The following is a 23,966-nucleotide window of genomic DNA, read 5'->3' as shown; positions in this document are numbered from 1 at the left end:
ATTAGGGCTTGCTTCACTGTCAATTCTGGGGGAAGACAGTTCAAAGGGTGTTGGCTATAGTTCCTTTTTTTTTTAAGGAAAAAAACTGGTATTTTAAGAAAGAAATCCAGAAATTGAGATGGCATTATTTCCTGTAATCAAACTGCCTTCAGAAGTCACTTCGAAGCAGGACATGTTACTTTTCTTTTTTAGCAACTTTATTGACATGAAATTCACATGTTATAGATTTTACCCGTTTAAAGTTTCTGTTTCACTGGTTTTTAATATTCACTGAGTGGTACAACCATCACCACGAATTCCAGAACAAAGAAATCCCGTGTCTATTAAGTTACTCATCATGCCTCCTTGTTGTCAGCTCCCGGAAGCCACTAATGAGTTTCCTGTCTCTGTGTGTTTTCCTATTCTCGACATCCTATACGAATGGAGTCCTCCTGTGTGTAGGTTTATGACTGGCACCTCTCACTCAGCCATCATGTTTTCTGGATTTTATCTTGTTAGCAGATACCAGTCCTTCGTTCTTTTTTCGTGGCTGAGTAATAGACCATTGTATGAGTACAACACATGTATTCATCAGTTGATGGGCCTTTGGGTTGTTGCTGCTCTTTGGTTATTATGAATAATTCTGCTGTGAACATTCATGTGTGTGTGTTTGTGCGGACACATGTTTGCAGTTTTGTTTGTTAAACACCTAGGAGTGGAACTACAAGGTTGTGAGGTAACTTTATGTTTAAAAAAGTCTTTGAAGAGTTTCCAGACTGTTCCACAGTGGCTGCACCATTTTCCATTCCTGTTAGTGGTGGGTAAGGGTACCAAGTTCCCTGAATACATTCGTTTTTTAGCAGTTACTATTGAAACACATACGAGCTAAGGAGAAAGTCATAAAGATTGTGAGATAGCTGAGCAAAGAAGAGAGTTTTGTGGTTTAAAAGTATTTAAATGATGATTCATTTCTTAGAACAAAAACGCCTGTCTTCTGATTGACTAATGAGTTTATTCACTAAGAAATATACATTACAATAATTCTTAAGAGCTCAGGTATCACATTTGATTCTGTCAAACGTGTATATAGTTGATCCTTGAATGACTTGGGGGTTAGGGATGTCAGTCCCCCCACACAGATAAAAATCTGAATATAACTCGACTCCTCCAACTACTAATAGCCTACTGTCGACCAGAAGCCTAACATAAACAGTCAACATGTATTTTGTATATCTGTTACATACTGTATTCTTAAAATAGAGCTAGAAAATAATAAAGCTAGAAAAAATGTTACTAAGAAAATCATAAGGAAAATACATTTTTAGTACTGTACTGTCATTATTAAAAAAAATCTGCATAGAACTGGACCCACACAGTTCAGACCTGTGTTGTTCAAGGGTCAGCTGTATTTCAGACTCTGAAGGACCTTTTCTGTCACTCAGTCTTAGTGCTTCAGAACTGTAAATCACGCGGCAGTGGAGCTCACGAGTGCCCCCTCCTGCTGCCCCTGGAGAGTTCTAGCTGCAGTTTGCGATCACAGCTGTTTTGTCGAGCTCAGCGGCACAGCAAGAGTTGGTGTCTGTGAACCTGCGTGTCTAGTGTTTCTCTTTGTTACTTTTCCTAAAAATCTTTATAGTTTGCATTTAGGATTAGAAACTTTTTGAAGATGTTATTTTCTTTTACTCACAGAATTTTAGCAAACTGGTTACAAGTCAAGTTCATGGGACGTGATGGCTCAGTGGGCGACACAAACAGTGAGGCTGGGGGCATCCAGACACTCGCTCTGTTTCACGCGCTCAGCAGCAAAGGGGACCAGACTGTTGCTGTCAATGTGTGTATAAAGGTGGGTGAGAATCCCGAGTATTTACTTCTGTGGTTTTTTTATTTCACTCATTCCCAGACATTATTGAAGTGGTTTTGAAGGAGTGGAGGAGGCTCAGAAGCCCATGTCATGTTTCCCCTCGTGTCCTGATGACATCCCATGAACACCCTCTTGGTGTGACGTACCAACCTAGATTCTCAGGAGTGCAGTCAGCCTTAACCATTGCAGGCACAGACCTCCTGGAGAACGTGGTGAAAACTCACAAACCATCCTGAACAAATGCATGGATTCACATGATCACGAGCCCTGAACTCCACAGGCCTCTGGTAATTAACCCAAGAAGGGTAAGAGAACATTTCACAAAAGCGCAGTGCCTGTTGTGTCATGTGGTTTGCAAGTAGCTGACATTTTGTTGTAATGGCTTCCTGAAACGTCCTGATACGTCAGTTTTCACAGAAGACGAATGGTTTTTAACCCTGTGCGGTTTTCACTGAACTGGGTCCCAGCTATTGTAGAAGTTCAGTGTTGGGCATTTCAGGTCAGTTGGTTTTGTTTTATATTCAAGTTGTCCCCAGTTTTTGACGGTAAGTTCTAATTTTTGTTCTTTATAGGTGTTCGTATAGTACAGATGGTAACTGGTTCCCTGAGAGATTCCTTTGTTTTTTTTTAAGATTTTATTTATTTATTTGACAGAGATCACAAGCAGGCAGAGAGGCAGCCGGGGGGTGGGGGGAAGCAGGCTCCCCGCGGAGCAGAGCAGAGAGCCTGATGCGGGGCTCGATCCCAGGACCCTGAGACCATGACCCGAGCCAAAGGCAGAGGCTTAACCCACTGAGCCACCCAGGTGCCCCAAGAGATTCCTTTTTTTTTTCTTTTTAATTGAAGTGTAGTTGATGTGCAGTGTTCACAGACATCTCAGGTGTACTGCATGGTGGTGTGTAAGTCTGTCCATTACGGTGTGCTCGGCTCGGTGTACTCACGGTCCCCACACAGCACTGTCACGGCAGTGTTGACTGTATTCCCTGTCCTGGGCCTTCTGTGCCTGATTACTCATGCCTGGAAACCCGTGACCCCCACTCCTCCATTCTGCCCCCACACCCTCCCCTCCAGAGCTGTCACCTGGTTCTTGTTCAGTGAGAACCCGTTTCCTCATTAGCTGCAAGCCTACATAAATCAGTTGTAGGTACTCGTGGTCTTAGTGCATGTGTTCAGATAAACCCAGATGGGCATTTTATTTACCTGGAGTATAGCGGTGCACGTGGAAAGTGTGGGCTTCCGGCTGGCGCAGATCCGGGATTACAGGGACTGCTCCGGCCGCTCCCTGTGGTGTCGTCTCTCACGCGGTCGTGACTCACTGCGCCAGGGTCTCACGAGGGCCGGGGGGCTGCGTGCTCAGAGGAAGGCTCAGCGAGAATCTGCTCGCCCCCGTGTGACCTGACGTGGCCTGCTGTACCCAGACCTCTCCTTTGCCTAAGGAAAGTCACCCTGTCACTCTGCTCACCTGCAAGTGATACTGTGTTCCACGTTCCCTCTTCCAATTGGAACTACTTTAAGTTGTAGTTTGGTTATAGGGTTTTTATTTTGTGTTTCCACTTTATTTTATTTATTTACTTAAGTAAATGCCACACCCAAAGTGAGGCTTGAACTCATGACCCTGAGATCAAGAGTCGCATGTTCTTCTGACTGAGCCGGCCAGGTGCCCATGTTTTTCCATTTTAATACTACTTATTTTAATTTCTAAATGTAAACGTAATACATGTATGAGACTTCAGAAATACAAGGAAATACAGAGGAAGCTAAAGATGGTAAGAGCCACCTCGGCTCTCGCTGTTTCGGCTCCTGGTCATGTCTTGGTTCATGTTCTTCCCTTTTTTCCTGTGACCGTAAAGTCACCTTTTACCAGCTGGACAATCCGTTTGCTATGCCTCTTACCTTTATTCTTAAGTCTTTTAATCACAGCAATACCTGCAGGTATTGAAACAGTCAGATAACCTCCCGTGGTTTATCATGAGGCCTCGCAGCCCCTGCCCCTCTCCCAGCCCCCGACCCCAGGGTGTGACTTCTCTTGTGTTTCCAGGTCACACACTTGCGTCGCTCTTTCTTGGCTAACCGACTTCAGATGTCCTTCACGGACTTCCCATTAAAATAGATCTTCTGCGATACAACAGATCACTCCCAAACTTAGCAGCTTAAAATAGCAAAACATTTATTATCTCAGTTTCTGTGGGTCAGAAGTGCAGGGGTGGTTTCTCTGGGGCCTCGAGCTCAAGGTTCCTCCGAAGGTAGAAATCAAGGTGTGAGCCAGAGCTCTGGTCTCCTCTGAAAGCGTGACTGAGGGAAGATCGCTTCGAAGGTCCCTCTCGCGGTTGCCGGCGCGGTTCGCTCGCTCGCAGGCTGTGGCCGGGGCCGCTCCATGAGGCAGCTCGCAACACGGCGGCTGGCGGCCCTCCGCTGGGCCAGATGGCAGAGTCTCTCTGGAACCTAACTGTGGAAGTGACATCCAGTCACTTTAGTCTGATTCTGTCTATTAACAGTGAGGCAGGGCAGGGGATCGTGCAAGGGCATGGCCACTGGAAGGTGGGGTCGTGGGGCTGTCCTCATGGCTGCACCCCGTGCTGGGTGAGGAGTGAACTTTGTATCATGGTCCTACCCAGCCTTCCCCAGTTTCCAGGGTGGCTACATCATCACTTTATCTTATCTCAGTGAGCGGGGTCACATTTTGAGGGCCATGTGACTGCTGTTTGCCCCAGGACCAGCAAGTGTTCTGTGACTACAGTCCTTACTTTCGGGGCAAGTAACAATTGCCGTATTTTCTCACTTAATATAGTTTTCTCTGTGTCTTTCATTCACTTTTACCCAAATATGCCAGCATGTGGGCTGTGTACGTCTCAGTAGAGGCTTCCAGGTGCTCTGTCACTGCACCTTACCCTTCCTTTGAGAAAGTGCCGTCCTCTTGCTCCCCCCCGGGCTGACCTTGTATCCCGGGGGTGGCTGCCACTCGGGTCTCCAAACCAGTAGCGCGGTCCTGCTCCTTCCCATGCTGACTCTCACCTTGGGCAAGTTCTTCGTGTATGAGTACTCTTAGGAGCCCCCTATTTTTTTTTTTAATATTTTATGTTATTGTTTGTTTATAGAACACCAACAGGGTCTCTGCTCTCTGAGCATTCCTGATTCTCATTTCGTTCATTTCCTCCCATTAGGTAGTGTTTGCTTTGTTTCTTCGTTTTGGTTTTTAATCTGTCTCGGACTGGCTTATGCCTCTCGGAGAGAGCGCCTCTCTCCTTCAGAAGTCACACCGCAGTCGTCATCCATTCATTCGGGTCTGCGTTTCACAAGTATTTACTGAGTGACTTCTCTGTCTGGAAGCATTATCCCGAGTGCTGGGGATGTAGCAACACCCGTCCCCGGTTTAGGAGCTGATGTCCCCGTGGGAGAGGGAAGCTGTTGGAGGGGCAGCGCCAAGCCTGCCTCCCCCGCGGCTGATGGTCCGAATCATGACGGTCATCTCCCGTCTCCCACTCCTGCTTGCGTACGTGTTTTATTTTATTTTGGGTTCTGTTCCGTTATTTTTATGGGTGTGTCTATTTCATGACGACAGGTGCACCCTCTAACCCCCGTCGCCGGTTTCACCCACCTCCCCTCTGGCGACCATCAGTTTGTTCTCTGTGGTTAACAGTCTGTCTCTTGGTTTGTCTGTCTTCCTCTCTTTCTTCCCCCTTTGCTCATTGGTTTTGTTTTGTAAATTCCACAGGTGAGTGAGATCCTATGATGCCTCTTTTACCTAAGAACAAACGGAGGCTCTGAGAAGTTAGAATAAATTGCCCCGGCCACAGAGCTGCCGCGTGGTGGCACCGCACACAGGCGCCCTTGGGTGCAGTGGGTTAGAGCTGCCGAGACCTTAGGACCACAGCGGACTCCTACCAAGTGCTTATTTGGTCCTGCCGTCGGCAGCAGCAGCTGCTTTTTCTTGGTTTTGTTTCCTGTTTGGTGGGGCTCATCTTCTAGTTTCTTCCAAAGAAAGGATCTGTGGGAATGGGATTTTCTTATTCCTTGACTCTCTGGACATGTGTTTACCCTCATTGGTGTTACAGGTTAGTGAGGTTTGTAGAAGTGTGGGTTGAAAGGTTTTTCCTTCCAGTTTTGCTTTGTGGTCACCCGGCATCTGGGGCTGTTGAGATGTCTCAGGCGACTCCTGTTCTTTTCTCTCTGGCCTGCTTGTTTTTCTCCCGAAGCCTGTGCTTTGTCCCTGGGGTTCTGAAGGTCCACTTGGGTATGCCTGGTGCTGACTTCCTGCGCTCATGCTGCTGGGCTGGGCGGTCCTTGTGGGCTGGAGACGACTGTCCGCTTGTGGGACGTTCGTGCGTCTCCGTGCCACCGGTTTGCCTTCTGGTTTTTTCTGTTCTCTCCTGAAGTCCTATGAGACAGGTCTTGGGTTTCATCAGTTAACCCTCTGAGCATCTTATCCTTCCTACCCTATTTTCTGTCTTGTTTATATATACTGTGCTCTGGGAGACTCATTGCCTTTGTAATCCAGATGTCTTGTTGAGATTTTTGTTCCATATCTGTCAGTTCATTTCCTCATTCTTTTCCTTATTTGACTTTTATCATGTCATCTTGTGACGATTTTTTGGATGCACCATCAGAGGAAGTTAGGATTTTCGAGCTCTGAGTTTTCTTATGTCCCATGCATTATCTGTTTCCTTTGGATTTCCTTTATTATTCTAGTCTCTCTTGTACGTTGGAGGCTCTCCTCAGGCACCTTACCTGAGACTGCCGTACCTGAATGAAGCCCTAAAAGGCTGGTCATAAGATCTGTGTTTGGGGGGGAGGGTAACTGAATAGCAAGCCCATCTTTGTTGGGGGGGTGTCCCCAAATGTCAGGAGATGCACGGCTCTTTGTTGCATTGTTTGGTTTCTTTGGAAAGGATTCCAAAGAACCTTTGGATTGTCCCTAAGAGGGACAAGTGGGAGTGGCCAGTGCTAAGTCCCCCCACTCTGCCTGTGTCCTCTCAGGGCAGGACGCCTGTGCAGGGGGCAGGAGGCACTTAGAGGCCGCCTGCAGGTGGCTGCACGACCTGTAGGACCACGGCTCTGTGTGTGACTTGTCCTTTCTGTCCTGAACCTCACCTCTGGCTCTTGGTGCCACTGGGTCTGAGTGCTTAGGGCTTTTGCAGGCGCAGCTGGTCTGGTTCCTTCCATACCTACATCTCTAGCCCTTCAGGTCTAGCTTCCTCTGCTTCCTTAATCCAGTGGTTGTTCCCATCTGCACGACGCTTCTAGAAACTGGTCAGAATCCCTTGTCTGCTGCTTGTTTGCCTGTACCCCAGTCTGTTGTCATGGGCATACCTGGTTTGTGTTTTGGGCTTACCTGGTTTTATACCTGTTTAAGGGATATAGTTCGGATTAAAGTAACGTCTTCCAACAGTTACGGCTAGAGGCTGAATTATCTGTTGGCCTGGCTGTTTCTTGCACTGATTTACAGTCTCGGGGAGGGGGGACAGCCCGGCGAGCAGTGAGCATTTGGCTGCGTTGCTCAGGGCCCCCCTCCGCCCCTGTCTCTGCTGGTTTGTCCCCCGGCGTGTCCCTCCTGATGGTCTCAGTGTTGTTCCAGGTGGCTCACGGTGCTCTCAGCGACTACGCCCTCGACGCCGTGGAGATGCAGAAGGAGCTCCTAGGAGCCAGTGGGCTCATGCTGCTGCTTCCGCCCAAAGTGGAGAGTGAGGATGTGGCGGAGGAGGACGTGTACTGGCTGTCCGCACTGCTGCAGCTCAAGCAGCTTCTCCAGGCCAAGCCCTTCCAGCCTGCGCTTCCACTCGTGGTCCTCGTACCTAGCCCGGCGGGGCACGCCATGGAGAAGGAAGTGGAAGATGGTTTGTGAAGGCGATTTTGTTGGTGGACCAGCGCGGATAATAAATGGGTCGAGCCCCTGGTCTGAGGAAGCACCTGCGGTGTGGCGCAGGGGGTCACGGGGCAGCGGTGCCTGGGAGCAGGGCGGGCTGGGTCCATGCAGGGAGATGTGTTAGTTTGTCTGCACACTGAGAACAGAGCACAGTGACCTCCACTTGTTTCTGTCAAAGGTCTGATGCTGCGGGATTTGGTTTCAGCTAAGCTGATTTCAGATTATACTGTTATTGTGATCCCCGATTCCATTAATGATTTACAAGGCACAACTAAGGTAAGTCTTCATTATTTTTTAAAATTTTTATTAACGTATAAGGTATTATGCGCCCCAGGGGTACAGGTCTGTGAATCGCCAGGTTTATACACCTCACAGCACTCACCACAGCACACACCTTCCCCAGTGTAGTCTCCGTCACTTCTAAAGGCCCTGTAAGACATTTCAGTTGTCCCCTTTTGTTCTGTCTTAAATGTAGTGTATGTTATTTCTTGGATTTTTTAGAAAATTATTTTTTCTGGGGGGAGGGGGGTTGGGAGAAGCGGGGTGGGGTTATGGACATTGGGGAGGGTATGTGCTAAAAATATATGTTTATTAAAAAAAATTATATTTTATGTAAATTCAGCATCATACAGTGTATTACGGTGCTGGTTTCTGAGTAAGTTGTCTGTGGGTCATCAGTCTTACGTAATAGCTGCTGCTTATTCCATCGCGCACCCTCCTCAAGGTCCATCGCCCGACTACCCCTGCTCCCACCCCGGACCCCCTCCAGCAGCCCTCGGGTTGTTTCCTGTGCCTAAGAGTGTCTCAGTTTGCCTCTCTCTCTGATTTCCTCTTGTTTTGTTTTTTCCTCTCTTCTTCTTTGATCCTGTTTCGTTTCTCAACTTGCACATATCACCGCTTGGATCTTTTACTTTATTGTTTTGATAGGCCTGTTTCAAAAAATATAAGCAGAAATCAAAATAAAAGATAAAATATGCCCCACAGTCTTGCTCTCTGCAGCCAATTAAGTTGTTCATGGACCTTTCTCAGAGGCTCTGTGGCAACAGTTTCAGTTAGGGACGAAGTGCTGGGCGTCACGGTGGGAGTCCGTTAGGGACGAGGTGCTGGGCGTCACGGTGGGAGTCCGTTAGGGACGAGGTGCTGGGCGTCACGGTGAGAGCGGCCGCAGAAAGAAGGATGTCCGGGTGGGGAGCGCGGGGCGTGCAGGGAGACGCTCGTCCTCCGCAGTGGGGAGACACGGCTCCCCTTCCTGCGCACGGCCAACACGGCGCTCGGGGCTGGTTTCCCTGGGGCCCGCGCGTCTCCCGGGGTGATCCTGCAGACTGTACTCCTGGGGATAGGGTGGGACCTGGAGCCCCTCTCTGGGAGGCTCAGGAGGCCGAACTCATCTGCAGTGGAGTCTCTGCCTGCTTCCTAGTGTGGTTGCCGGGCTGGTGCCTGCTGGGGCGCCCGCTGTGGCCGCTGAGGGCGGGGCACCTTCTGGAAGCTTTTTCCGAGAAACAGGCGGAGTTGCTGAAGCGAGCCTCCTCTGACTGTCTGTGTGTCTCAGGTGTCGCGGGCCGTGCAGTGGCTGGTCTCCCACTGCCCCTGTTCCCTGGACCTTTGCTGCCAGACCCTCATTCAGTACGTGGAAGACGGCGTTGGGCGCGAGTTTAGTGGCCGGTTTTTCCGTGACAGAAGAGAGAGGCGGCAGGGCGGCCTGGCCTCGCAGGAGCCCGGAGCCATCATCGAGCTGTTCAACAGTGTGCTGCACTTCCTGGCCTCCCTGGTGTCTTCTGAACAGCTCTGCGACCTGTCCTGGCCTGTCACCGAGTTCGCCGAGGCGGGGGGCAGCCGGCTGCTCCCGCACCTTCACTGGAACGCCCCGGAGCACCTGGCCTGGCTAAGGCAGGCTGTGCTCAGCTTCCAGCTGCCCCAGATGGACCTTCCACCGCCGGGGGGTGCGTGCTCACGAGGAGGGGTCCTGGCTGGGGGGGAATGTGGACGGCCGAGCCTCCTGTTTCCTTTCTTACTCTACTGAGTCTGGCAGGTACTGGGCACTGGCGTGAGCTTCGTGTGTCCTCCTCCCCCGTCCCCACGCTGTGCCTGCTCGCACCTGCCCTTCGGTTCAGGACTCAGGGTTGGGGCTCTCTGGATGGGGGGGCGCTTGGCTCTTTCCCACCAGTAGAGCAGTCTGTGGGTGTCCGCACAGCCCAGGGAAGAAGGTGGTGAGTGGTGTCGGGAGGGATCCTTAACCCAAGGCCTGTGGTTTTGGAATTGACAGCAGGTCCTGTCCTGCCTCTGGCACAGGGCGTGGGGGCAGAGAGCCTGGCGACCAGGTGGCCCTGCCTGCGTTGCCGGCTTGCTGGGCCCATGCGCTCAGTACTGCCTTAACACCAGGGTTCCTTCTTTGTTGGAGAAGCCTCTCTTCTGTGACTCTGATCGTGCCCGGCTGCGGCTGTTTGGATGAAGACTTCTTAGGTCTCCTGGGCTGGGCAAGGAGGTTGTCTCCTCCCTTACTGACGCTGGAAGGAGGGATGAGTCTCTTTGCTACTTACGTGGCACAGCATGTGGCCTTAGCAGGACCACTGTCCTTGTGGGCCTTGTGGAACAGAGGCCTCAGGTGTCCTTCTAAACTTTGGGGTGTGGCCTTCAGTAGGTCCAACAGATGCATGTTCTTGAAGAAACCCAAAGGGAAGGAAATCAGCATAAATCGCTGTGCCGTGAGCTAGGACAGGGTTCCCCAGGAGAAACCCTGACTTCCTGTACCACAGCCACCTGGTTGCTGGTTCAAATGCAGATTTCTCGTGCAACCACAGGCCCGGATAGTCAGAGCCTCTAGAGCGGACTCTTGTCCGGGGTGACTGCGCCTCTTCCTGGGACACTGGGAGGGAGATGCTCTTCCCTCCCTCAGCCGCTGTGATTCTCTTGTTTTCAGATTCGAAGGCAAACTTCTCAAATACACAGTTGTCTTTTTCTAAGAAACTAGAGGGAGCACCTTTCGTGTAGTGGCTTTCTGTACTTTGGCCAAACCCTGTAACTGAGGAGGTGCTTTCTCTGCAGCGCCCTGGCTCCCCATGTGCTCCATGGTCGTCCAGTATGCCTCCCAGATCCCCAGCTCTCGCCAGACGCAGCCCGTCCTCCAGTCCCAGGTGGAAAACCTGCTCTGCAGAACCTACCGCAGGTGGAAGAGCAAAAGCCATTCCCTGGACCCGGGGACGGGGCCCTCGGTCGCTGACATCCCATGGGACGATGTCATTGCTTTGTGCATCAACCACAAGCTGAGGGACTGGACGCCCCCCAGGCTTCCTGTCACAACAGGTAGTTAGCACTCGGTGCTGTGGGGTCACGTCAGTGACTTCCAGGTGACTGGAAACACTGGGAGGAGCTAGGAATGTTCCAGGAGAACCTGGACCTACCTCCCTGAAATGGGCCCCTAGGTTGGCTCGAAGTTTGATTTTGGTGACTGAGTAGTTAGACTGGCCATGCCATAGTCTGGACGTGAATCTGTCTGAGCCTTAAATGACCCACAGATGTTGGGGCGTATTTGGTTAAGCTTGGGAGTCACATAATTTTGTGACTTTAATTAATCAGTAGGGCTTGTCCTTAAATCGGTGTATTTAAACAAATTTCAAGCAATCACTTGTTGCTCTTTTGATATTTTCTCATTTGCTTTGTGCTGTTGTTTCAGAGGCTCTGAGTGAAGATGGTCAGATATGTGTATATTTTTTTAAAAACCACTTGAAAAAATATGATGTTCCTCTGTCATGGGAACAAGCCAGAATGCAGACCCAGAAGGAGCTACATCTGAGCCAGGAGCGGTAAGATCTGTGCCCATTGTGTATCTGTCCTGACAGGCAGCAGAACAAACTGCATTATTCTCCTCCAGAGTGCATAGAACATGAATGTTCTAGCCCACTGTGTGTATATTCTGACAAGTACTCGAGGAACAGATAATCGCTCTGCAAACACGTCATTTATCAGACAGACCTGACTCTGAAGGTGTAACACAGCCAGGAGAGTGTAGACAAAAGAAAGCTGACATCTCATCTGACTTAATAAACCTGGTTCAAAAGTACTGAATAAAACGTGTTAGCACATATAATCTTGTACCTAAAAAAAATTCACGAAGAGGCTTTATCCCAGGATGAACCACATCAATAGAAATCAACTCATTTTATTTGCTGTCAGAGCAGAAAAACAGTGATCATTTCAGTGTTTAAATGCTTTTCTTTTCTTTCTTTCTTTCTTTCTTTTTTTTTAAGATTTTATTTATTTATTTGACAGAGATCACAAGTAGGCAGAGAGGCAGGCAGGTGTGGGGGGAGGAAGCAGGCTCCCCGCTGAGCAGAGAGCCCGATGCGGGGCTCGATCCCAGGACCCTGAGATCATGGCCTGAGCCGAAGGCAGAGGCTTTAACCCACTGAGCCACCCAGGCGCCCCTAAATGCTTTTCTTAAAATTTATACCCTCTTACCTCAATTTATACTCATTCCTAAAAACATTTCTTATCAAACTCGGTAAAAAAATTCCTTAGCTTGATAAGGCTTTCTACCATAAACCTACTAAGAGAAGAAAATGCTTCTTGCTTAGCCATTAGAAACACTGATGTCAGAACCAGCCTGAGCTGCCCCTGATGTCACTTTTCACTGTTGTCCTGGAAATGTCCAGTTCAGGGACACAGATAAGATGACATAAATATTGAAAGGTAGGAGGAACTGTCATTTCCACACAGTAGAACTGTCAGTTCAGGAAAATCAGTAGTTACACCCTTGAAGGTTCCATCCTTCAGAGCTCAGCAAGGTGGTCAGACAGGCCTCCAGCAGATGAAGATTGCCGTTCACCACAGCGACAAACCCCTAACACAGGGACATAAACTGACCCAGGAAAGGCACTAAACCCCTGTGAAAGGAGCTCTCAGGGCCCTGAAGGTGCAAAGAAAACCTGAATAAATGAGGGACTGGCTAGCTTTGATGGACACTGCAGTGCTGTAAAGACGTCCGTTCTTAAACTGTAACGTCAGGGCATTTCTAATCAAAAACCCGAAAGGATTTATACCCCTGGTCTTGACAAGTTAATTCTGAAATTCAGAATGTGTAGCAGTTGTTGAGAAAATTTTGAGTTACAATAACAAGGAGGGTCTGCCGTGCCTGCTACCAGAACACACGGTAAAGTTCCAGCAGACAGAGATCGGGGAGTCTGGAAACAACCACGCGTGACGAAGCACCGTGCCGTACCAGTGAGAAGAGGACAGACACTGACATCTGTTCAGGAAAAAGAGTAGATCCCCTTTCTCCCACTGTTTGTGAGATGACTTACACGGCATTTAGGAGCTCGATGTAAAAATAAGGACTTCGCCAATATTAGGGGAAAATAGAGACCTTGTTGCTAACCCTGGGAGGGGGAAGCCAAACTCCGAGGAGAGAAGCTCCGAGCGTGTAGTTGCTCGGCAGAGAAGGGAAGCCTCGTCGTAAGGCAGAGGCTGCCCTCCCACTGTGCCCAAGCCTGACCCCCCAGGGAAGCCAGAAATAGGCAAGGTCGGGACTCTGTCTACACCCGCACCCCTGATGCTCGAGGAACCCTGTCTCTCTCTCTTGACCATAACCATTTCACAACATGTACTTGCAGTTTGGGGATAAAGTCTTTTCATCCTGCGAACAAGTTTCCGGCCCCGTTACTGCACATGCACCGCAAAGGGAAGAGGAATGTCGAACGTAGCCCAGAGCGGGTGGTTCCCGGTCCCCAAGGTCTGGTGTGCGGAGCCTCTGCCCAGGAGCTCCTGGCGCAGTGTCTGTCCCGGAGTCTGCTGCTGGAGAAGGAGGAGAGCAAGAGGTAAAGTCCGGTCGCTTCTGTTTACCGGATCCTTCAGGCTGCTTCCTGCGGGGTTAGTGAGTCCGGTCGCTTCTGTTCACCGGACCCTTCAGGCTGCTTCCTGCGGGGTTAGTGAGTCCGGTCGCTTCTGTTCACCGGACCCTTCAGGCTGCTTCCTGCGGGGTTAGTGAGGACCCCAGCGACGGGGCTTGACTTGAAAAAGGCCAGGCGGACATGTGAAGTACCGGCTCCTTGAAGGCAGAGGCAGGGCCTTAGTATGTCTTACGCTGTTTCTTACTGGAAATCGTTTCATTTACTGTTCATTATTGAGTCAGTCCTAAGTTTTCTGGTGGGAAGAAGGTGCGGCTGGCTTCTGGAGTGTCTTCACGGCTAGTGAGTGCCGAGTGTGTGGCCGGCACCAGCTCTCTGCGTTTGGCAAGCCGGAGGCTGCTGGGGCGTTGTGGCACGCTGCAGACCCTCCCCTGTGTCTCCCGCCCCTGTGGTTATGGTCTCCGAGGGAGCCAGGAAGAAGGCAGTTTACAAGGCGGCCCCTACTCCACCCCCCACCCCCAGCAGCCTCCCTGGGTCTGCCTTATCACCAAGGGTAGCCTCTCCCCTTGCCTGGGATCCATCTCCCACCCACGCGGGACACTCTGGTGAGCGTCCCTCTCTGTTGTGTCCCTTCGCCCCCTAGCACCGAGACCGGGGAACCATGCCTGAGTTTCTGCTCCCTTGACTGTAAACTCAGAACAGTGTGGTCCTCACTTCTTTTCTCAGTCTCTCCTGACCAGCCCCCCGACCTGCACGTCTGCTCTGGTCAGGGTCACTGCAGCCTGCACGCAGCTGAGCTGAACATGAGCCTGTCCCCGCAGCGGTCCGTATCTTTGTTCTCTCCCTCCTTGCTCCCGGGAGGCCCCGCGTCCCTTTCTTGCCCAGCTGGCAACTCCCCCTAGGACTCTCCCGGTTCTTCCTTGCCCCCCACACTCCCACCTGACTCCCCAGTGAAAGCATCCAGTTTCATGGATTTTTAAATAACATCAGTATTCTGACAACTCCAAATTCATATCTCAACCCCTGAGTTCTCTGAAATCCAGAGACGAATATCCAGCTGGTTTCTTGAAATCTTCATTAGTGACTTTAGGATGCCTGATAGGCATCTCAGTGCTAACATCCCAAATCGAATTCCCAGGTTTCTCCCAATCAGCTCCTCCTTCGATGGTCGTCTGCGTTGGAGGGGCTTCGTCCTGCCGCTGCCCGGCCGGATGTCTTGGAATTAACCCTCCACCGTCAGTTCATCCATAAATCCTAGTTTCTCTATGAAAAATAGATTCAAAATCAGACCATTTTTTGTAGTGGGCTGTGGTCTAGTCTTGGCAGACCCAGTGTGAGCCTTTCAGGTGTGACCCCTTGGATCATAACCTTCCAGTGGCTTCCTCTCCAACCAAAGGCAGAATCCTCATGAGCCGGGCAGGCCCCGCATGAGCTGCATCCCGTTTCCCTTCTGATCTCTCTGCTCCGTCAGCTTTCCAGGCAGGGCCCAGCCAGGCTTGCGTGTTTGCTGCTCCTTTTGCCTGAACTCCTTGGCCACCTTCCTGATAGCCCCATGCCTCACCTTGTACTCCCGTCTAGTCTGTGGTCAAATGTCTGCTTCTCAGGGAGGCCCTCCTTGGCCGTCCCCCCGAACCTTCTGGTCATATCCCTGCTTTGTCTTTCTCACCTTCAGACCACATTTCCCTCACCTTGTATTCCTCTCTCTCCTCACTGAAGTATAAGCTGCTTACAGCCAGGCCTTGTGTGTACCAGGTCCCTAGAATGCTGTCTGGTGTTTGGTGGGGGCATGAGAAAAACATGGTTGGAAGAGTGAATGCATGTGCTGTGATTTCCAAAGTAGATTTTCCTAGGTCAGTATCATTTCAGCAGTTAGTTCAGATTGTTTTTCTTAAAAAGACAAGTGTGTGGAGTGAAAAACTCTGAAATGTGTTAGGTGGCCGTGGGATATTATTTTGAGTTAATTTTAACTGTAAGCATCAGTCCATGCGTTTGGATAATCTATCAAGAGATAAGCATCACTGGAGTGCCTGGCCGGTGCAGTTTGCTAGGCATCGGATTCTTGATTTGGGCTTGGGTTATGGTCTCAGGATTATGGGTCCGAGCCCCACGTTGGGCTCTGCACTCATTGCAGGCTTGGTTTGGGTTTCTCTCTCCCTCTGCCTCTTCTGCTGGTGTGCTGTCTCGCTAAGATAAAGAACTCTTCAAAAAAGGAAAGAGAGAGAAGAGTTACTTATAAACCAAAATAAGCCAGAGAAAATGAACCAAATGAGAGAATTATGAGTAATGTTGAGTAACAGCCAAAAGCGTTTTTTTACATAAATGCCACCTTTTCCATTAAATCTAATTTGGGCTTATAAATTAAAGAGAAGATTAAAAATGTTAAGAATATGGTTCTGCTTCTCAGTTGATGTCATAACTTTGTTCTGTCCTTAATAAGTGAAGCTTTAAAAAATTAGGAGTAGGGGCACTTGGCTGGCTCAGGTGGTGAAACGTGACTCTTGATTTTAGGATTGTAAATTAGAGTCCCATGTTAGTTGTAGAGATTACTTAAAATCTTAAAAAAAAAGTTTATAAGAGAAAAGTGAATGGTAGTTAAATGTTTTCTCCCTCATTCTCAAATGCTTTAGGTTTGAAGATCAGCTTCAGCAGTGGTTGTCTGCAGACTCCGGAGTGTTTACGGGTTCGAGGGCCCTTCCCCTCTACCTTCCTCAGACTCTGGTGTCTCTGCCTCACACTCTTGAACCTGTGATGAAGACAGTGACCACGGCCAGCCCTCAGGTGGGAGGAGAGTACATTTGGCATTTGAATTAGAATTCAAGACTGAGGGAATGGCTGGGAAAAGTAACGTCTCCATTCGTCGTACGGTGTTGTGATGACCAATAAATTATCAGGTTAAATAAGATATTTTCTTAAACTTATCTGTCAGTGTTCTAGAGGCCCAACTAATTCTGTGTTCCTACTTGTGAAATGAAGGGAGAGCGGCATTAAAACTGAACAAACCCCGTAACTGTTGGCTGGCAAGCGGTGAGGGCATTGAGAATAACCGAGGTGATGATGGTGGCTTCCGCTTGTGCACATCATGTCCAAGCCTTGGCCTCACCCCAAACTTCCTTTCTGGGATTCACTTTCCCTGAGGAAAATTAGTGAACGAGGAAGGTAAAAATCGCAGATGTCAGGGCTCACCCAGAGGTGTCCAGCTGCTCTTCAAACCAGACTTGACTGGCTCCAGAGCTCGGCGTCCTTCCGCCTCACCATCCTCCGCCAGGGGTAAAAGAAGCAAAATAGCGTTTTCATCATAGATACGTAATGCTGGACAGGTAGAAAGTATGCTCCTGGACTGGCTTTTGGAAGCCCTTTAATGGGGAGAAAAGCAAATTAAGATGACGTGCTGTTTACATTGATCATTTGGCAGATTCCTTAAAAATATCTGTACACGTTCACTTAACAGTTTTGCCCTAAAGAAACTACGATATATAACAAAAATTAACGGGTTTTTTTTGTTTTGTTTTTTGTTCACTGTAGTGTTAATCATAAAAGTGGAAACTAAATGTCCAAAGATGAGAGTCTGGCTAAGCTATTACAGGTCATGTGATGGAGTAGCTCATAGGCCTCCATAGTGATATTTTGTAGAAATGACTGACACTGAAAGTCGTTGAAGATACAATCTGAAGGTAACACTCCGTGTGCAGGTGACAGCAGCTGTAGACGTGTGTGCTGGAAGAGGCTGGAAGGATGCAGAGGCTAAGAGGCGTGTTTGTTGAGCCCAGTAGATACCAGATGAAGTTTCTAACACGAGCCAGATCTGCTGCCCTTAAAGAGAATATATTTGGGTTTATGGATATCCCCAAACTATTTTTAGGTTCTTTTTTATTTAAATAGAACGAAAGGACAGGGGAGCAGCTGCAGTTGTCAGAGGCAACGGGCACATCTGTGAGCGAAAGGCTGAAGCACCTGGAAAGGCTGATGCAGAGTTCAAGGGAAGAAGAAGTTGCCTCTGAGCTCCATCTCTCTGCACTGCTGGACATGGTGGACATTTGAGCTCCTGGACCTGAGAGAGGGAACGTCTCCAGAAGATTTTTGCTTTTACTCAAAATAATGTTATTCTCAGATGCTTGATGCACTGTTGGAAATGTGATTATTAATCATGCAAATAAACCATTTGAATGTCTAATGAGGCCTTTCCTAGTTTTCAGAACGAAAGGCTCTTTTCTCTAGGGTAGTGTCTTTGATATTGTTATGTTTCATCTCCTCAGACTGTCACCCACCAACATATGCCCTGAGGGAGTTTGCAGCTTGCATTTCTGTGTGTCTCATTCCTTGTCACAGCAAAGCTGCAGTCACTGATAGGCCAGACATCAGTAATACAGGGGAGAATAAAGCACAGGAGCTGGGCTCGCCAGGCCCACTTTGCTTACATGAGAGAGCCAACTGCACACGTACCTAGGAATCAGAGGAGGTGCATGGGGCATGTCCCTGCCCTGGAAGCAGTGGGAGACAAGAGGACTGGGTGGAGGAGAGAGCAGAGTTCCTGGAGAGGAGTGCAGGGCAGGGCTGGGGACAGTGGCATGTGGCTGAGAAGATGCCATGGAAACCCAGAGGTGCCAGCTTCGTCCTGCTGCCCACTGACGGCAGAGGCCAGACCACGGAGACCCTTGCTGCCTTACCCTGCGTGCTGTGGGAATCTGTTAGAGGAAAGTGATCAGGTCACAGAGTTTTTAAAATTAATTATTTAAAAGATTTTATTTATTTGAAATAGCAATCGAGAGAGCAGGGGAAGGGGCGGAGAGGGAGAAGCAGGTTCCCCGCTGATCAGGAAGCCTGATGCAGGGCTCGATTCCAGGACCCTGGGATCATGACCTGAGCTGAAGGCAGACGCTTAGCTGACCGAGCCACCCAGGTGCCCCCACATATTCGGTTACAAATGGCCTATGGGGATGGTCAGCAAGACCAGCCAGGAATCTTGAAAGGGGTGCTGCAGCCATCTAGGTGAAGAAGGAAGGGTATAATCATGAGTTTGCTGGCAGCTGGTGTGAAGGAATAAATCTGAGCCATCTGCAGGAGGCCTTGTTTTTATATTGACTTGTTTTCCTGTGTTCTTATTACGGTTTACCCGGAACTTTCTGCCCTAAGTGTAAAGCTCCTTCTGACACTTAGAATGTACACCGTAACGGGCTAGTTCTGCTTTCTTATGGAGATAACCTACTGGGAAACACCCATCCTTCTGCCATCACGTAGGTACTTCCTGTATTCTCAGTCCTGTGTCTTCCTCTTCCTTTTCTTGCTGTCTCATTCCCATGGAGCCCATTCTCTAGCAGCCCCGTGAACTTGAGTATCTTGTCTTTGTTTCTGCCCTTAAATTTGATTCATCATTTGAATGGAAATAGAACTTTAGGTTGGTAATCATGTCCCTATGTTTGTTTTTTGTTGCTGGAAGTTTTACAGATCATCTCTGTCCCTGGTGGTGTTTCTCAACACCATGCTTGATGCTCTCCCCTCCCTGTTACCCACGCATATTGTCGTCCTGAGCACCTAGTAGTGCTTCCTTCCCCAGTGGTTACTGCTATGTGACACACTACCCCAAACATACATACTAGCTTAAATTTGGGAAGGAATAGCCGGGGCAGCTTTCTTTTGGGATTTTTCATAGAGTTGTAGTCAGGCATCAGCAGGGGCTGCAGGCACCCGAGGGCTTGACTAGTTTGGATGTCCAGGACAAGTTCCCTCACATGGTTGGCAGGTGACGTTGCTCTGTTGGCTGGGGGTGGGGGTCAGCTGGGCTTTCAACCTGAGTGGCCAATATGTGACCTCACTATGTGGCTTGACTTACTCACAGCCAGGTGGCATCAGGGTAGTGAAACTTCTTACACGGAATCTCAGGGCTCCAAGTACAAGTGTCCTAGTGAACAAAGGGCAAGCCCAGCTTTGGAACTCCTGCGGGGTAACTTTCACAGCACTGTATTACAAGCGTCTGATTGCACATGCAAGGGACGGGACAAGATACCCTTTCTCGATGGGACGAGTGTTGAGGTCACACTGTACAGCAGCCTGTGAGACGGGAGGTGTTGGAGGATCTTTTGTTTTGTTTGAGAGAGAGAATCCCAAGCAGGCTCCACTCCCAGTGCAGAGCCTATTGCAGGGCTCGATGTCACAACCCTGAGATCAGGAGCAAGAACTGGACGCTCAACTGACTGAGCCACCCGGGCACCCAGCAGGAATCTTTAAAAAACAATCTGCCATGCTTTTTCGGTCTGGAAAATTATCCACCTATGCTGGAGTTTTGAGATTATTTAATATATTCTTCCCCTTTGGAACTCCTCTAATATTCGGACGTTTGACCACCTGGATCGATCCGTGAATTTCCTCTTTCCCTCCTTTCCGTCCTCCATCTCTCCCTCTCCTCCTCTCTGATCTTCTTCATCTGAGAGAGTAAGTGAGAGAGAGACCAAAGCTGGGGCAGCGGGTGAGGCAGACTCCCGCTGAGTGGGAAGCCCAGTGGCGCGGCTCCGTCTCAGAACCTCGTGTCATGACCTGAACCAAAGGCAGAGGCTTAACTGACAGGCACCCAGGTGCTCTGATCCTCTATTTTTTTTTTCTTTTTTAGAGATGCAAAATATTTATTTTTAAAAAAGATTGATTTATTTTAGAGAGACAGGGAAAGAGCATGAGCAGAAGGGGGAGAGGGAGAGAGAATCTGAAGCAGATTCTACACCCCATGTGGAGCGATGCAGGGCTCAGTCTCACAACCCTGAGATCATTACCTGAGCTGATTGCAGGAGTCAGACACTTAATCAACCATACCACCGAGGTGCCCCAAGATGTAGAATATTTCTATCACCCAATAAATATTTCCTCTGGGTTTTTTTGCAGTCCCTTCCCAGCCAGTCCTCTGGTTTTCTTTTCTCCTTTATTTTTTATCCTATCCTAAAATTTCCCTTTTATATTCCTGTTGAGTGACTTTCACAATCTGTTGCTGTATATTTTATTCCTGAGAGTCTTTCATCTTAATGTTTCTTATTTATTGAACCCTAGTCATTCGTTTATTCAATATATACTTCTAGAACGTTTACTATGTGTAGGCATTATTCCAGGTGCTGGGGAAATGGCAACAAATTTCAAGCCCCACGGAGATAGGCAATAAACAAGATAAATAGGCAAATTGTTTGATGTGCTAATGGGTGGTAAGTAATGAGGAAAATGAGGGAAAGTGTGTCAGATGTTTCTTGTTTCAGGGGCGTAACATCCTACCCCGGAGGACATGTTTTTGTCAAAGTCCTTTTACACATCTTGCACCATCTCCATGTCTCAAAATTTCCTTTTTTGATGTGTTTTGTTGTCTTCTGTCATAGAGGCTTTCCTCAAATGTCTGGCTCACATGGAGGATGGGGGCTCTGAGGAGCTTGTTGGAAGCTCTGTGAAAGCCTGTCAGCTGATAGGCTTCTTCACTTGCCCACTGGGTCTCAGATGCCAATGTCGGCAGGACTTCTGGGGGGCCATTTGCTCCAGCAAAATCCTCTTCTTATTGCCTGAGGCTGTATGGCTGAATGGAAGAAGCAAGACTGGGCTCCTCCAAGAGTGTAAGACTTTCACTCGTCCTCCTTTTTCAGTGGCCCTCTGTGTGGTCCCTGAGTTCACACCTGCTCTGACTCCGACGTTAGATGTGATCAGACAACTTGTGACTGCTAAGAGCAATCTTAGGAAATGTGAAGAGAAGAGTCCAGTGGCAGAGTTTTCTTTTTTTTGAGAGTAAGGGATCTATCACCCTAGTGTTTATTCAAAGGTCTTGCAATTTCTGCACCTTCCTTGGTTTTTTTTTTAGCAAGAATGGTCTTTTCCTGATGGTTTCACGCCCATATACAGGTTTCTGCTTTTCTCCGGCTTGCTAGGTCAGTTATTCCTCCTTACATCACAGCCTCTAGAATTTTGTTGATCTTTTAGTCTCCTGGTATCTCCTCTCCCATTACTTTACGTGAGTTTTTATCTTCTATTATTTAACATAAGTAGAGTTTAGATGGGAAATGGAAGTCAGTGCTTGTGCTCAGTCTGACATATTTAACTGGAAATTTCCTCCTAAAAAAACTCAACATTCTGCCGCCAGGCTTTTGTCTTCCCATTTTCTTTCTTTTTTTTTTTTTTTAATTTTATTTATTTATTTGACAGACAGAGATCACAAGTAGGCAGAGAGGCAGGCAGAGAGAGGGGGAAGCAGGCTCCCGCTGAGCAGAGAGCCCGATGCGGGACTCGATCCCAGGACCCTGAGATCATGACCTGAGCCGAAGACACAGGCTTAACCCACTGAGCCACCCAGGCGCCCTGTCTTCCCATTTTCTAAGAGTGCTCCCATCAGTCAGCAACCAGTTGTCCAACCACATCTAATCATCACTTCCGAGTGCTCATTTTACAATCCTCCAGAACCTCTACAAAGACTACTGTGTCTTCACGTGGCTTCCCTGACTCCAAGTTCCTCTGGTTTTTCTCCTGGTTCTCTGGCCAATCCTGAACTGGAAACTATTGGTGCCCCAGGGCTCATCCTGAAAATCTTTTCTTTGCAATACTCTCTGGTTGATCTTGTCCAATCTTATGTTTTCAGACATCACCTAAAACTAGGGATCTCCTAAATCCCTCTCGCTGTTCTTGTCCTCTCGAACACCAGCCCACTCCAGTGTACCTACTTGCATGTTTAATGAGCATGTTTTAATGTCTCCCCAATCTAAGCTGAAATTTCCCCAACACCTTTTCTACTTTTTACATGACACCGTCTTATGCCCAGTCGTTCATGCCAAAAACTTTGGAGTCTTTTGTACGCAGTTCATTGAACAAGCTGGAATCGGGAGGGTGCAAGTAGAGAGGAGCATTATTTTCTCCCATGACCGTCCGTAGACACTCTCATCTGTGAATTCTCAGATGGATTTTTACATTTTTCCTTTCCACAATGCAAAAATAAAGTTATTGGGGCGCCTGGGTGGCTCAGTGGGTTAAGCCTCTGCCTTTGGCTCAGGTCATGATCGCAGGGTCCTGGGATCGAGCCCCGCATCGGGCTCTCTGCTCATTGGGGAGCCTGCTTCCTTCTCTCTCTCTGCCTGCCTCTCTGCCTACTTGTGATCTCTGTCGAATTAATAAATAAAATCTTTTAAAAAAAGTTACTTTGCTCATAGAAAGTCCAGTCCAGTAAAATATCAAAACTCAAACTGTGCTCCAGTTGAAACCTCCTTCTCCCCTGGCTTTGCCAGACTCAGGGTTTGAGATGTCCATGTTGGCTGGAGCCCGAATTCCCACCGAATTCTCTGCGTTTGGAGACAAACGTCCGTGTGTTTTCTGCTCCCAGGAGGTCCGGGTTGGTGAACGCGGAGGACGGCCGGGGTCAAGCGCGCCCGGGCAGGCCTCTGGTGCGGGGTGGGTCAGCGCCGCGCTCTGGAGGGCGGGTCCAGGCGTGTCCTCCAGACTAGCCCTTCGCCCCGGAAGGCTGGTGCGTGTGTCCTCTGAGCGCCGTGTCTTCGTCACCGGCTCCTGAACCGGGACACGAGGCGGCCAGCGTCTCGACCGTCGCGAACCTGGCATCCGGCCGCAGGGGCCGCGGGGGCCGCGGCCCGAAGAGCGCGCCCGCAGCCTGTGTCGGGGCTCGTGCGACGCGCCGCGGGCGTCGGTGCGGGGTCGGTGCAGAGTTGGTGCGGGGTCGATGCGGGGGTCGGTGTGGCGTCGGTGCAGGGTCGGTGCGGAGTTGGTGTGGGGTCGGTGCGGGGGTCGGTGCGGGGTCGGTGTGGCGTCGGTGCGGACGGTGGTGTGGGGTCGGTGCGGGGTCGGTGCGGACGGCGGTGCGGGGTCGGTGCGGACGGTGGTGCGGGATCGGTGCGGGATCGTTGCAGGGATCGGTGCGGGGTCGGTGCGGCGTTGGTGCGGACGGTGGTGTGGGGTCGGTGCGGGGGTCGGTGCGGGGTCGGTGCGGACGGTGGTGTGGGGTCGGTGCGGGGTCGGTGCGGCGTCGGTGCGGGGTCGGTGCGGAGTTGGTGTGGGGTCGGTGCGGGGGTCGGTGCGGAGTCGGTGCGGGGGTCGGTGCGGGGTCGGTGCGGCGTCGGTGCGGACGGTGGTGTGGGGTCGGTGCGGGGTCGGTGCGGGGTCGGTGCGGCGTCGGTGCGGCGTCGGTGCGGGCGAGGCCTCCCGCCCCAGGCCCGCCGCGCCCCCCCGCGGCCCCTCCCGGCCCCGCCGCTCTCAGTCTCCGCCTTCCCGACCTCCCTTCGGGGTCCAGACCGTCCACCCTGGACTCATCCCGGGGCCCCACAGCCCCGGCACCCCTGCGAGGGGCCGCGACTGTCCCCGGGCGGCCCCCGACGCCCCCTGCCTGCCCCACCCCCAGGCCGCGGGCTCGGCCTCCCGACGCGCCGCTGCCGCCGGCTTCCTCTGGGGTCCCCGCCACCGAGGCGCCTCCTCCGAG

At 50.1% G+C, this 23,966-nt stretch overlaps 1 protein-coding gene across 6 annotated transcripts in view; it reads left to right on the top strand.

The window, feature by feature from the left end:
- The window catches only part of MCM3AP (minichromosome maintenance complex component 3 associated protein), a 49,866-nt gene extending 32,155 nt beyond the window's left edge, over positions 1 to 17,711 (top strand). For 2 of the 6 annotated variants that reach the window (XM_032357819.1, XM_032357793.1), the window contains 9 exons: positions 1,669 to 1,822; positions 7,413 to 7,671; positions 7,879 to 7,976; positions 9,250 to 9,640; positions 10,743 to 11,000; positions 11,371 to 11,500; positions 13,307 to 13,510; positions 16,168 to 16,318; positions 17,420 to 17,711. In XM_032357819.1, the coding sequence (XP_032213710.1) occupies positions 1,669 to 1,822; positions 7,413 to 7,671; positions 7,879 to 7,976; positions 9,250 to 9,640; positions 10,743 to 11,000; positions 11,371 to 11,500; positions 13,307 to 13,510; positions 16,168 to 16,318; positions 17,420 to 17,578 (1,804 nt within the window). In that variant the 3' untranslated portion in view covers positions 17,579 to 17,711. Of the gene's footprint in view, positions 1 to 1,668; positions 1,823 to 7,412; positions 7,672 to 7,878; positions 7,977 to 9,249; positions 9,641 to 10,742; positions 11,001 to 11,370; positions 11,501 to 13,306; positions 13,511 to 16,167; positions 16,432 to 17,062 lie in introns of all 6 variants that reach the window. The other 4 variants (XR_004289126.1, XM_032357799.1, XM_032357782.1 and 1 more) reach the window with 4 other exon arrangements.
- Positions 17,712 to 23,966: the final 6,255 nt, after the last annotated feature.

Source organism: Mustela erminea, chromosome 1 (assembly GCF_009829155.1).
Source record: "Mustela erminea isolate mMusErm1 chromosome 1, mMusErm1.Pri, whole genome shotgun sequence".
Taxonomy (NCBI): Eukaryota; Metazoa; Chordata; class Mammalia; order Carnivora; family Mustelidae; genus Mustela; species Mustela erminea.
This window is presented reverse-complemented; position numbering and strand designations above follow the sequence as displayed.